Source organism: Euphorbia lathyris, chromosome 1 (genome assembly GCF_963576675.1).
Source record: "Euphorbia lathyris chromosome 1, ddEupLath1.1, whole genome shotgun sequence".
NCBI classification, from domain to species: domain Eukaryota; kingdom Viridiplantae; phylum Streptophyta; class Magnoliopsida; order Malpighiales; family Euphorbiaceae; genus Euphorbia; species Euphorbia lathyris.
In genome coordinates, this window is record NC_088910.1 from 37,320,343 (window position 1) to 37,335,685 (window position 15,343).

Below are 15,343 nucleotides of genomic sequence, written 5' to 3' on the forward strand. Positions count from 1 at the left end.
TACGCCATATGTACGACGGGTTATGTCCAATCACCGCATTCAATAAAGAACCCCTAGGGAAGTACTTTGTTTTGAGAATCCGAGCCACAAGAGAATTAGGATACAGAAGAATGCGCCATCCATGTTTGGCTAGAAGAGCAAGATTGAAAACCTGAAGATCTCTGAAACCCATTCCTCCAACCGCTTTAGACATACACATCCGCTTTCAACTAACCCATGAAATCCCTCTACCTCGATCATTAGAATTATTCCACTAAAACCGGCTGATTAGACCATTAATTTCAGAACAAAATTGGTCCGACAAGAAGAAAACACTCATAATATAGGTAGGGATGGATTGAATAACTGATTTTATCACAACCTCCTTCCCGGTACGAGAAAGAAACTTCTCCTTCCAATTAATCACCTTATCCCTAACCCGCTCCTTCAGATAACCAAAAGTATGGGACTTACTCCCCCCAACCTTGATTGGAGCCCCAAGATAAAGCCCATGGTCCGAAACTTCCTGAACTCCCAAAATTCCACAAACCTGAAGCCGAAGATCCAAAGGAGTATTAACACTAAACATCACTGGAGATTTCATAGAATTCACAAGCTGGCCCGATGCACACTCATAAATTTGAGCTTACTTTCCAATACTTACTACAATAAGTCGTTGACAAAAACCATCACTTCTCTATTAATCATGGGTATTTCAAATCAAGTTTAAGAAGAGCCTTGGTTCATTTTCTAAGGCCCATCTAACTCTAAATAGCCTAATGACAAAGAGATGTCCACGTAATTTAGCATGGAGGGAACCACCCCACCGCCTAGTTTAGGGGTAGAACGGTATTTTCATATGTCTAGCAGCCTGTAAATGGCTAATATCTACTTTCTCTTTAATCATTATTGTTGCGATATTCCATTTTCTTTATTACTATTGGTCATTGACTTTAGTTGAAGTGTACCTCGGACACTCACCACCACGCAGGTGAACAAACGTCCAAAGAAGTCAACTTGAAAGTTGAACCAGATCCAATGTGCAAATACTCGAAACATTTTTTCAAAAGCATAGACAACTATAACTACCTAAAGATACCACTCGAACGAAGTTCCTCCTTGGCTTGAGGACACAAAAAACGCAGGAGATCCCACATTGGAAGGAAAAGTGAGAGTCTCGAATAGTAACGAGCGAAGCATCGAGGTACATAATCTCGAGGGTCATACATCTAAGAAGCTCAAAACAACTCGATAGTTCACAAAAGATCCCAATATAATGTTTCTTGCCACCCTATAAAAAATGTAAGAGACTTAAGTTCAGATGGTAAAGATTCAATTACTATTATAACAAGCGAATCAACAACTATGGGCTTAGTTGATAAAGGAAAAGCCATCCGCTCATAAGCACGAGAAATGAGGGGGGAAGAAAACCCCAACAAAATAAGGTGTTGAAAGAAAACATAAAGAGATGCTTAATATAACCAGAGCATGTTTGTTTTAATCAGCATTGGGGTTAAATATTGGGGAGGCAATTTTTCTTGCAACTTCTATCCTATGAAGCATGGACTCTTCCGGGATCGGAGTGGCGGTGTCGGACTCTCCAGACACGGAGACTCACTGGGAACACAGTCGGACTCGCGCTCGACACAGCAAAAATATGTTTGCGTGTCCATGTCGTGTCCAGATTTTAAAAAAGAATTATCCCTCTTGAGTAAGGAGCCAAACAGAAATGATCTTACAAAACCGAATTAGATAGGTTAAGATATCTTCCTCCACCTATCTCTTATCATAAACCAGAGGCGGTTGAAGGAAATGAGGGCTAACTTGTGAAAAATGACACATTTACCCTCTATATGCTTAAAAATGTCACTTCACACCTATAAATATTCCTAAAGTTACTCTACATAGTCTTCCTTAAACAAATATAACTATGCAGGGTTAACATTGCGTTATTTATTTTATTTGTGTTTGATATTTGTTTTTTAACAGTTCGAAAACAACTTTTGTTGTTGTTGTTGTTGTTGATGTAGTTATAGAGATTTACTGTAATAAAAACAAATATATAAATTTGATATTGTTGATTTATTAAGTGATTAACACAAGTCCAAGATCATAAAACATGAATCAAACATCATAATAACATCAACCTAATGACGAACTATGAAAATTAGTTTTACGGTATAAACACATATTGTAGGATTCCCAAGTAGAAACTCTGATTGTCAATCACAAAAAAAAAAAAAAAAAAAAAATCTGAGAGGTTAGAAGAGTTTTGTGTTTTTTAGTATTACTGTAACTAACTTTGAAAAAGAACGTTTTTTTTTTCTCTATATACATAATGAAAAAGTCATAATGTAGAGTCATGTCTTTTCATTTAATCAGGCCAGGTCTTATTAAGGGTGACCTTTCGAAACAGTTGCGTTCACATGGACCCTGATGACCACGTAAATTTGGTCATTCACCGTTAGATCTAGATGGATTAAATATAAGCCTTAGGATGTTTTGAATCTCCACCTTAGAATTTTAATCCATCTAGATCTAACGGTGAATGACCAAATTTACGTGGTCATCAGGGTCCATGTGAACGCAACTGCCTTCCGAAATATCCAACCAATATGTTAAAAAATAAATTAAAGGCTCAATTAAAAAAAAAAAATCAAAATCATCAAGATATCAAGATATTTTCTTTTGAACTATTTATGAAAAAGGTTCAACTTTATGTCAAGAGGGAGAGACAGGAGAAGATGAATTAAAATTGTATTTGTTTTGCTTTATTTGGATGTGAATTAATCAACAATCTAATCTTCAAAATTTAGGAATAAAAAGCTTCCAGTTTGTACTGTTACACATAAATACGCAATTCCACTTAATCATATGTTTATATATATATTTAGTGGAATGTTGAATGTTATCTCATTTTATAGGATTTATTTAGTGGTATCATGGAAAAGTGATAACAATGTCATAACGTTTGAATTATTTGCCAGCTACCTATAAATTATATTAATTTCTTGATATATCAATTAACCTGAGATTTCGAGTTTGAAGAAGATGACTCGAAAAGTAGCTAAGCAATTTCGAACCGATTAATTGGATCTAATAATGACAAAAATATAAATATTAATTACTTCAGTTATCTCGTCTTATATTTGGGCCCAATCCGTCCTCAAAAGGTGCTTTAAAGTGGATGATTGAATCGCACTTATAAATAACTGATTATCTTTATAATTTGATAACGTGAAATATTAAGCGCACTCTCTCAATGCTCATGGCTTGACATGTTAAGCATGAAATTTGTAGGATTGTATACCTGTGGATGAACTAACAATAAATGACCAACATTAAACTAGAAACCTTGAATACGCTATTAAAAAATCTTGAATAGAAGGATTGATTACACTTATAATTGACTCGTTCTTGGTTTCAAAAAAGAAATAAATGATTAATTACTTTTATAACCAGACAATATGATATATTTAACAGTAAGGTAAATTATTTAGTATTTTTATTTGGATTCAATTTTTGTGGCAATTTTACTGTTTATATTTTTATAAATGACATGATATGTAGGAGCGGATTTAGATAAGCGAACGGGGATCAAGCATCTACTCGTAATTGAAAAATACGAAAAACTTTATAAAATTATTCTCTCACAATGAATGCCTAAGCTTTCTTGAATATATCTATATGGCCTTCAGACTTTTCTTGGCTTAGGCCGAAAATCTCTACTATTCCTAAACATTTTAATTAAAATAATATATTAATTTCTTCAATAAGATTTGCTTAATTGACTAATTATAATGTCATGGAAGGTCATGATTATGTTATACACCGCCAAGAGGGTAGTTGGAAAGTGATTAAAATTATTATATTCCAATAATTAGCAATTGAATTTCCACAAGCAATCCAACTACTTTTTGATCTAATTAGTCATTTATATTCCTTTTTATCTTTATTTTTCCCTATTTTAAATTGATGAATTAATATTAATTTAAGTGGTTTAAGAACTCAAATAGCTTAAATTAGAAATCTCGAATTCGAATTTTAATATATTAAAAAAACATTGATTAAAAGAGACTTTTCATAATCAGGGGCAGACAGACACTATGGCAGAAGGTATTGGCTCCTTCAGTCAGTCTAAAAATACATTTGATGTGTGAAGAATTTTGGTTTCCGACAAAATCCCTAACTGGTTTTCCAATCCAGCCAACAACCTTCTTTAAAATTTTAATCCTCTTATAACTTTATCATACATCTACTCCTGTATCTAATAAATGCATGATGAGCGTCAGACCTGAATAATTGAATAAATTATATAAAAAATGGTGGGGAAACTTGTGCTTAATAAATTGTCTATTCTCCCCACTAATCCAATGACTACATACCTAATTCTTTTGTCTTAATTTCTCCATTAATTAGTGGGTTCCCATTTTAAATCTAATTAGTGAATTATTATGATTATAAATAAAATGAAATTGGCCCCCAACTTGAGATTTGTTGTAGCTTGGCATGTGGCCTTTGATTAAGTTTATGATGGTATTTGTGATATGTCATTTTTTGTTTTGAAACAAAAAAAAAACATCTCAAGTAGATAAGAACTTGTTGTTGATTAATGCTAAATTCTCTTTTAAGATATAAATCATCTTTCAAGTACTTTTTGGAATCTAATATTATTTTTGGTAGTAGGATTTGAGAGATGATAACCGGCAGACAAATGAGTACACTGAGTAGATCAATGAATACATTAAGATCAAAGATAATAATAATAAAAGATAAGAGCATCTTGGATGAGAGTACTTGAATGAGTGCTTAGTAAAGTGGAGAATGCGGATCATGTATTGGTGAGACAACCGTTGCTTGTTTTTTTATAGCAATTTTGATGCAGATCGGGTAACGGGCGATAGTTTTCAATCGTAAACTACCAAAGATATTCTCAAGCTAAACTTGAAGGAGCCATGAAACCCCCAGATTTACAAGCTAAACTTAAAAGGAATTAGAAATCCTCATTGTTAAAAGGGATAAACCCTAAAAACACTCAGAGAAGATGTAATTTGATTGATAAAAAGTTGTTATTTCTTACAAAGATGGGGTTTAAATACTTCCTCGAAAGAAAACTAAAAGACATAATTACCCTTACTATGGTTATAACTAAAGAAAGAAAATAAAGGTTAAAATAGGTAAATGTATATCCTTTTTTGTGAATGAAAGAAGACTTGTAGATTAGGCAGCTTGTATATCCTTTCTTGTGAAGAAAGGAAAACTTGTAAAATAGGCAAATGTATATCCTTTCCTGTGAAGGAAAGAAAACTTAAATAAACAGAATGTATATCCTTCCTTGTTATGGAAGGACAGCTTGCAGCTATCCTTCATAGACAAGGAAGGAAAGTTCACTCATTGGAAAAGGAAGTAATCTCTAGGATCCGCCTCAGTTATTCATCCGTATACGCCATTAGGTGCACGTGTTGTTCGTCTTGCCCACATCTGAAGATGATCTGCCAAGATTCAAGGTAGAGTGAGATCCGCCAAACTGGGTCGAAGTAGATATAATGGGTAGATTCGTCGAAGTAGATACATCGACAGAAAAACAATGAATAGATATGCCAAGGTAGATCCACTCAGGTAGATACTGGAAGTAGATACGTCAATGAGTAGATACGCCAAGGTAGATATGTCGAAGTAGGTCCGCTCAACTAGATACCTGAAGGAGATACATCAACGTAGACACGTCGAAGTAGATCCGTCCAAGTAGATACCTGTGGGAGATAGGTTGAAGTAGATCTGCCTAAGAAGATACTTGAGGAGGATACATCGAAGTAGATTAGCCCAGGTAGATGCTTGAAGGAGATATGTCGAAGTAGATACACTAACGTAGATACGTCGAATAGATCCATCGAAGAGGATCCGTCAAGTAGACCTGTCGAGTAGATCCGCCCAGGTAGATACACCTAAAAAGAAAAGATATACTGGAACTTTAGGTGTGTCTTCCTCCTCTTTTGAACCACTTTCCCCACATACCTGACGAAATTTGTTACCTTGCTACTTCCCTAACATGGACTTGGAATTTGTCAAAAAGATGTCTGCATCAAATTTTGTCACTTTTTAGCAAATTGACATCTCTTGTGTTAATGAAAAAATTACAATTTCAAACATTAAAATAATGGTTGATGTGACTATATTGTCAACTTTTTGAAGTTGTTTAGTATTGATGTCTTTTTATTTGAAGTTGTTTAGTATTTAAGTCTTTTTTTTAGTTGCCAAAAGTGATGTAAATGATAGAAAATAAAATATTATATTTTGAGATTATGTGTTAAGTTTTTTCAACTTTTAAAATTGTTTGAATCGGAGATCCTCAAATATCTATATGGACCAATAAGGAAGATATGCCAATTTCAAAGAGCAACCATCCTGAAATGTACAACTTTTTAGTACACATCAAATTCTAGTGGTCTCACCAAAAGGTACACTCTCTTCATTTCATTATACACGTCATTATAGAGTATTTCATAAAAATTAAGAAGTACAATTAATATAGATGAATTTATACTGGTTAACTAAAAAAAATCTTTCTCATGTAATGCTTGGAGAATAAGTTTTAGAATGTTTAAAAATACATAGAATCAAAACAAAAATTTAATGCTTAAATTCTTGAAAAACTAGAACGACTTATATTTGAAAAAAAAAATGAAACAATCTAAAAGACTTATAAAGTGGAATGTAGGGAATGCTTCCTTCTACATCTTTACGGGCCTTGATAGCGTCTGTTATGGACAAAAACCGACATCTCCCCAAACTGCTCATCACTCCGTCTAACAAGATGATTGTGCAGCCATAGTAGAGAGAGAACATTGTCATTGCGCTCCTCTACTAAACCACTATATCTATTACAGGCCACGAAATTTTCAACTTGATTTATTTTTCATGAAGTTAAATTCCCTCAATTACGCTGCCCTACCAAAATAAAATATTAATTTATGACTTTTGGTAACTTCGTTTGGAACAGCTCAAACTAAATTCAGCATATAACAATAACAATATTATTCAGCCTGAAGTTTGATGCAGGTACAATTTTCCGAACACTTATTTTATCATTCATCCGTCTAGGCGTCTAGCATTAACCAGAGTTAAGCGAATGGAACAACAGGTCCCGATACCAAATCTTCGGACTCATGCACAGCTCCCTCCGCCGAGAAGAGAAAAAAAATGATACATGTGACTTGGTAATACAAACCAAGTATTGATGTTTTCAGCTGAAGTGAAATTCTACTCTATTATCAAGGAAAACCAACAGCTCTCTAGTTTATATCACATCAAAAATTGATAGCAGAGATTGACTTTGGCTGAGCAAAGCCCGATTACAGCCCCTCGCAAAAGGAAGAATTAAGACAAGGGAGGGGACTAGCATCATATCACCCATATGATTTGATTTAAATTCACAATTAGCTCTTTCAACACTCAACAATATGAAATACAGTCTAACAAACATGCAACTTTGCTTTATATGTTCTCCAGCTGTTTATTATCTTGCAATGAACTGGTACATAGGAACAAGACAGGCCAAAAAGGATCAGATGGAAATACCCAACTTCTTCCTCATCTTCTCAACCTCTAAATATACTGTGGAGTAAGGAAGAAATTCTGAGAAATGGTTTTTGCTCAGATCATTTATAGCAACAGCAAGTTTTGGGATTTCTAAAGTTTCTTCATGTGTCAGTGTCCTCACAAACCTTGCTGGATTTCCTGCCCATAGCTCACCACTTGGTATTCTCCTCCCTGGAGGAAGTACTGACCCTGCTTCAAGGATTGAGTGTGTCTCGACTAAGGAACCTTCCATGAGGATAGATTTCTGTCCAATGATGCACTCCGGCTCAATTGTGCAGGATCGCAAGAGGCTACATGCACCAATTGTCACGTATCTTTCAATGGATGTCTCGGCCGGCAGTCCTGATACATGGTAGTAATGAACAATGGTATCAGAGGTCCTCCAATGGTTCACAATTAAGGAGTATCATATATATATATATTGCAGCAACTATGTCACTATAGCCAAGGCCCTGGTTTCATCACCCATTGGCAACACAGGACAATGATATATCCTGCATGCATATGGCACAGACTGCAAACATCATACAACAACAACAACAACAACAAAGCCTTAGTCCCGAAATGATTCGGGGTCGGCTAACATGAACCATCATATAAAACCGTGAAAATCAAGTTGTGTCAGCGACACAGATTCGCTCCCTCCACTCCGTCCTATCCACTACCATATTTTCCTCAATTCCCAATAAACTCATATCACTCTCGATCACCCTCCTCCAAGTTTGCTTAGGTCTTCCCCTACCCCTCACCACTACATCCGTTTGCCACTCTTCGGTTCTCCTAACCGGCGCATCAAGCGCTCTACGTCTCACATGGCCAAACCACCTTAGTCGGTTTTCTCTCATTTTATTCTCAATAGATGTGACCCCTACTTTTGTCCTAATTATTTCATTACGCACCCGGTCCTTTCTCGTGTGACCACACATCCATCTCAACATACGCATCTCCGCCACCGACATCTTATGGATGTGGCAGTGTTTCACTGCCCAACACTCCGTACCATATAACAATGCTGGTCTAATTGTCGTCCGGTAGAATTTTCCCTTCAATCTATTAGGCATGCCGGGATCACAAAGGAAACCCGTAGCACTCTTCCACTTCGACCAACCAGCTTTAATCCTATGAGCAACATCTCCATCTACTTCTCCATCCGTTTGGATAATAGATCCTAAATACCGGAAGCAATCCGAGGCCTGAACAACTCTCCCATCTAGGATGATTGTCCCTGCCTCCCTACTCCTACGGCCGCTAAACTTACACTCCAAATATTCTGTCTTACTTCGACTCAACTTAAAGCCTCTAGATTCTAGAGTTTGCCTCCATAGTTCCAACTTCATCTCCACTCCTTCTTTCGTCTCCTCAACCAACACAATATCATCTGCAAACAGCATGCACCATGGTATACCATCTTGAAGTGAACTTGTTAGTTCATCCATAACGATGGCAAAAAGAAATGGGCTTAGTGCGGAACCTTGATGCACTCCAATCGTAATAGGAAACTCTTCAGTCTTCCCAACACTAGTACGTACACTCGTGCATACTCCCTCATACATGTCCTTTATGATGTCAATATATTTCCGCGAAATGTCTTTCCTTATCAAGGCCCACCAAAGTACTTCCCTTGGTACCTTATCATATGCTTTCTCCAAGTCAATGAAAACCATATGCAAGTCTTTCTTCTTATTTCGATAGTGCTCCATTAATTGTCTCATTAGATGGATGGCTTCCATAGTTGATCTTCCCGGCATAAAGCCAAACTGGTTTTCCGAGATCTTCACCGTCCTCCTTAGCCTTTGTTCAATCACTCGCTCCCAAAGTTTCATAGTGTGACTCATTAATTTGATTCCCCGATAGTTGGCACAATCTTGGACATCGCCTTTGTTCTTATACAAAGGGATTAAGGTACTTTTCCTCCATTCTGATGGCATCTTATTGTTCCTCCAAATTTTGTTGAAGAACGTCGTCAACCATTTGATTCCTCTTTCTCCCAAACATCTCCAAATCTCAATAGGGATGCCATCAGGTCCTACTGCTTTCTTCAACTTCATCTTACTTAATGCCATTTTGACTTCACCCTTTTGAATTCTCCGCAGGCATTCATGATTTATCATATCGTGATGGATACTTATATCTCCAACATCTTATTGGCGATCTCCATTAAATAAGTCATCAAAATAGGACCTCCATCGTTCCTTGATATCCTTATCTCCAACTAGGACTTTCTGGTCCACATCCTTCACACATTTAACTTTTCCGAGATCTCGCGTCTTCCTATCTCTCATCCGAGCAATTCTATATATGTCTCTTTCCCCTTCTTTCGTATCCAATCTTGTATACAGATCCCGATTCACCTTTGCTCTAGCATCTCGTATGACCTTCTTTACTTCCCTTTTAGCCTCTTTGTATTTTTCGTAGTTCTCGTCACTCCTACATTTCCCCAATAGTTTATAGGATTCTCTCTTACTCTTTACTGCTTGTCGTACTTCTTCTGTCCACCAAGATGTGTCCTTACCCGGTGGCATGCTACCTTTAGATTCCCCTAGAACTTCCTTCGCTACTTCCCTTATACTATGCTCCATCTTATTCCATATCGAATCTATATCTGAATCCATATTGCAAGTCCAAATATCTTTTTTGGTCATCTCATCCACAAATTTTTGTTGATTCTCCCCTTGCAATTTCCACCACTTAATCTTAGTCTCTACTTGAGGTGTTTGTTTTCTTATACATTTCCTACTTCGAAAATCTAGCACCACTACTCTATGTTGGGTTGTCGTACTCTCACCAGGGATCACCTTACAATCAATATAACTCTTTCTCCAAGCACTCCTTACTAAGAAGAAGTCAATTTGGCTCACATTACCGCCACTCCGATAAGTCACTAAGTGGGATGTTCTCTTCATAAACCATGTGTTCATGATACTCAAGTCATAGGCTGATGCGAATTCCAAAATATCATTTCCTGCTTCATTCTTATCTCCAAAACCATACCCTCCATGAACACTCTCAAACCCATCTCGCCTAGAACCCACGTGTCCATTGAGATCACCCCCTAGTACCATTTTTTCATCCCTAGGAACCTGTTGCACCACTTCCTCTAAGTCATCCCAAAAAGCTTGTCTTATAGACACATCTAATCCTATTTGTGGCGCATATGCACTAATGACATTCACAACCTCATCCCCTATCACTAGCTTAACACTCATAATTCTATCGCTCTTCCTAGACACCGCTACTACCTCATCAATATACTCCCTATCAATAAGAATACCTACTCCATTTCTACCCTTATCCTTTCCTGAGTACCAAAGCTTATAACCCCAAGGAGCTATCTCTCTAGCCTTAGCTCCAACCCACTGCAAACATCATACACGTTCTAAAATTTCAATGCCGCAATGTTAGGGCCCAAATTAAAACTTAATAAAAAATAAGGAATTCTCTTAAGAAAACTGAGTAGTCCTATCTAAAGGTCAGTAGATTAACTGCAGAACATAAAAAGCATACAGAAAGAGCGTTGGGCCACCCCAATCAAATAAAGCAAGAGGGCCCAAAATTAACTACGAAGAAGCAATGACTGGGGAGAAATAATTTCAGTCAATTTCCAATGCAAGTTCTAGACACTAAAAGTTCAAAACTATCAATTCCTACAATATTGTGAGAGGAGATCAATCTAGTTGATTCAGAAACATAGATAGTTCTGTGTCAAATATGAAAGCATAAACATATGGAACCACCTGAGCTGTCAACAAATTAGCCATACTGAATTCGCTGGTCTCATCAAAAAGTAAAGTTGGCAACTCTCACTTTGCATTTCAGAAAAACACCTCACAAATCCTGTCCGTACATTATTAGGTTTCACATACCTATAACTGTACAGGTAGTAGAAATATGCACATAATTGTTGAAGTCCCAATCAAATATTTCCCTCATAAAGAAAATCAATATGTAGAGAGCATATTCATGTGTTGCCAATATGAATAACATATTTACATAATCAGAACAACATGCAATATACGACTTAAGCCACCAATAGAGTTAATAAGATGCATTAAAAGATTTCTGTTTTGTTACAGTTGGTTCATAGATGCATATAAGATCAGTAATTAAACCTACGTTGAGAAACATCATTTCTATAAAACATGCAATGAAAACATGTAAATATTGGGGCACATTTATAAATATTAAAATACCTATAAAAAATCTTATCTAAAAATACATGAAAAAACGTTCTAAAAAGAAAAGATAAAACAGTGAAAGCTTTCTGCATGTTCCAGTATTAAGACAAGAAACTAAAAATAAAAGACAGTAATCACTTCCAAAACTTAAATCGAGAAACTCTAAAATAATTCTAATAAAACAGAAAAAAGATAGAAAGTTCAAAGAATTCTCAATTTTGGTTGAGTTATGAAAGAGAAGTGGAGATTAGAATGATTATGCACAGCATATTTATAGATTAGAATCATTAAAGATACTTTATTATTAATTACTAATTGAGAAGTTTTAGAGTCAGTTCCATATTAAGAGTCGTTTCGTTTCGTCTTTGGAATTGGAATTGGAGTCTTTTTTTTTGTATCGGAAACGCGTTTCCGAGACGAAATCGCGTGTCCAATTTTCATATATTACAGAAATAGGCCCGAAATGTACCGCATCCATTTCTTGCCATTTCCGTATCCAATACGAGTCGGAAACGTGGAAACTCCTGTTGGTTCACATTTCTGTAATGGAAACTTGAACCAACAAGAATTTCCACGTTTCCGACTCGTATCGGATACGTAAACGGCAAGAAAGCGGTGCAGAATGTTTCGGGCCCGTTTCTGTAATATATGAGAATTGGACACGCGATTTCGTCTCGGAAACGAGTTTTCTGATACAAAAACAGGCTCCAATTCCAAAGACTAAACGAAAGGACTCCTAATTAGAAACTGACTCTAAAACTTCTCAATTAGTAATTAATAACTTTAATGATTCTAATCTATAAATATGATGTGCATAATTGTTCTAATCTCCACTTCTCCTTCACGAATCACAACTCAGCCCAGAATTGAGAACTCTTTGAACTTTCTATCTTTCTCCTTTTATTAGAATTATTTTAGTGTTTATCAATTTAAGCTATGGAAGTGATAAAGTTCTCTTTGGTTTTTAGTTTCTTGTCTTAATACTTGAACATGCAGAAAGCTTTCACTATTTTATCTTTTTTTATAACGTTTTTTCATTATTTATATTTCATGTATTTTAATAATTATGTTTAGATAAGATTTTTTTTATGGTATTTAGTTATATTACAAAAATTCAAATATAAAAATATATTTTAATATTTATAAATGTTTTATAGAAATGTTTTATAGAAATGTTTTATAGAAATGATGTTTCCCGTATATGTATCCGTGTCCGGGCAACATAGACAGTCCTACGTTGTATGACAAATCCTACTAAACCTGTAATTGCTCCCCTAGGCAAATCATTTGTTGTGAATAGTTCACAATATTAGCCTATTTCAGGTGTCACACTTCTATAGTAACACAGGCTTACAGCCCAATTTTTTCCCCCTATCTCACTATTTCATATTGCAGAAAGTCCATAATGGAAGCATATGAACACAAAAGTAATGCATGGATATTGGATACAGAACTATTTAAGTTTCGAGACAAAAGTATTGTAAACGAAGTAACAACAGGCTTCAAAACGGAAACTAACTTAACATAAAGCTTTGAATAGCTACTAATCATTCCCATTCCCCAGTCTTAGTGGATGTTAGAAAAGTGCCACCAGAAACGGATCGGTTAACATATCTGAAAATGTATTGCCAAAGTCATATGAACTGAAACTTTAAGGAAAAAGAAGTGGAGAGTATATGCCCTAATGCCATCCAAAACATTGATTCCTTTAAATTCTGTAGAAGAAAAGACTAACTGCATCAAGAATAGAGGCACCATGAACTTGAGTTGCAAGCCAATGCAATAGACCAAAACTAGTGACTATTCCCAGCAGAAGAAACAAACAACCTAGCACGATTGAAAATCTTAACAAATGTTAAGCTAATTTACTCTAATCATATTGAACAGAAACATTAAGCCACATCAATATTAACAGACACAAAATGAATTTGTCGATTAATCCACAACCATTATCAAGTGATGAGATTCTAAAAATCCTATCAAGCAAAATATCAATAATATATAATCTAAAATTCCCAATTTGATACAATAAAACCTAAAAGCGACGACCCTGACAAATCGAATAAGAAATGAGGAAACAAAAGAAAAACCAACCTGTTGGCGAATTCCAAGCAGCATGAATGACGCACCGCTCTTGAACGTTAGAACAGAAACCAACTGTGATCTTGTTCAGATCGCCTCGGAGGACCGATCCGCTCCAAACAGAAGCTCCATCACAGACCCAGACCTGACCCGCTAGGACAACATTAGGTGCAACATAAGCGTCGACAGCAATTTTTGGGAGCCACTGGCCTAACGGAATTATCTGGCGCTGACCTCGATAGTCCCAATTCACACGATCCGGCGACGACGTAATCGATTTGGTTGACGCCGCAGATGAGAAAGTACGGTTAAGAAGGTGGCGCTGCGGGGCAAGTGCAGAGGTGAGCGCTTTTCTGGAGACACGGGCTAGGGCAGTTGCCATTTTTCCCACTGATAATCGAGCTTGAACTCAACGATGAGCAGAGTGTCAAAAATGAAAACCGACGAGAGGCTGCGACTGCGACTGGGAATGGTAAGTGTTGTTTGGGCCAACGGTTCTATAAAAGACCCAAATGAATTTAAAGATTATGGGCCCAAATCAAAAACTCGATGGTGATTTACAGAGAAATTCACTAATTATTTTTTAGGGTCAAATAGATGAATATCATAATTAAGTATAAAATTATAACTAAATCATATCATCAAATTTAATTTTTAATATATTATTATTTTATTTTTTATATATTATGATTTTACACCATAATTAAAAAATTCTAGACTTCAATTCATAAATCATAAACTCCAGAAAATATATTCTAGACTTCTAATTTATAGATTCTAATCCTTGAAATATATTAAAAGTACTGATTTTACTAGTTTGACATAATCCAAAATTATAACTTGACATAGTTGTAAATTATTTTTAAAAGACGAATTTCTATGTAATTTTCCATTTTTTTATAATAGGTCGAATAATAATTATATCAAACTAAATAAATTATTATTTTTAATATATTTTAAAAATTAGAGTTTATAAATTAAAGGTTTAAAATATATTTTTTATGTTTTAAAAAATTATGAATAAGGATATAGAATTTTTTAACCAGAGTATAAAATAATAATTTATTTGTAATATAAAAAAATAGTGATATATGATAATTCATTTGTATGTTGTTTTGTGTTTTTTTGTTTGACTATTTCTATTTCTTTCTTTCTCTGTAATTTGCTTTATTAAAGGCGGAAGACTGAGCGAAGGACCTATGACATCCCAACGAGATTGACACCTCCTAGTTCACCCCAAAAGAACCCGAATAGAATGAATGAATAAATAGAAAATTATAAAAAAGTGATCAGATGAGTATCAAAGCTATACAAACAGAAAAGCATCTCGACCAGAAGAATTTCAAAGGATAAAAGTAGAACAAAACGTGGGATAACCATCCCACCATGATTCCTCGTTACTAAGCCTTCCAAAGTTGGCTAACGAGTCAGCAACCTGATTACCTTTGCAGAAAAGGTGGGAAACAACGAAGTGCATGGAAGACAGCATATCCCGGCATTCCTACCAA

General features: G+C 35.5%; 1 protein-coding gene across 1 annotated transcript; it reads right to left on the bottom strand.

Moving 5' to 3' along the window:
- Window positions 1-6,999: 6,999 nt before the first annotated feature.
- LOC136228187 (gamma carbonic anhydrase-like 2, mitochondrial) lies at window positions 7,000-14,312 on the bottom strand. Its single transcript, XM_066016923.1, has 2 exons — window positions 13,848-14,312; window positions 7,000-7,920 (listed from the first exon to the last, which is right to left on the bottom strand). The coding sequence occupies exons 1-2, from the start codon at window positions 14,215-14,217 to the stop codon at window positions 7,544-7,546; spliced, it is 747 nt and encodes a 248-aa protein (XP_065872995.1). The 5' UTR covers window positions 14,218-14,312; the 3' UTR covers window positions 7,000-7,543.
- Window positions 14,313-15,343: the final 1,031 nt, after the last annotated feature.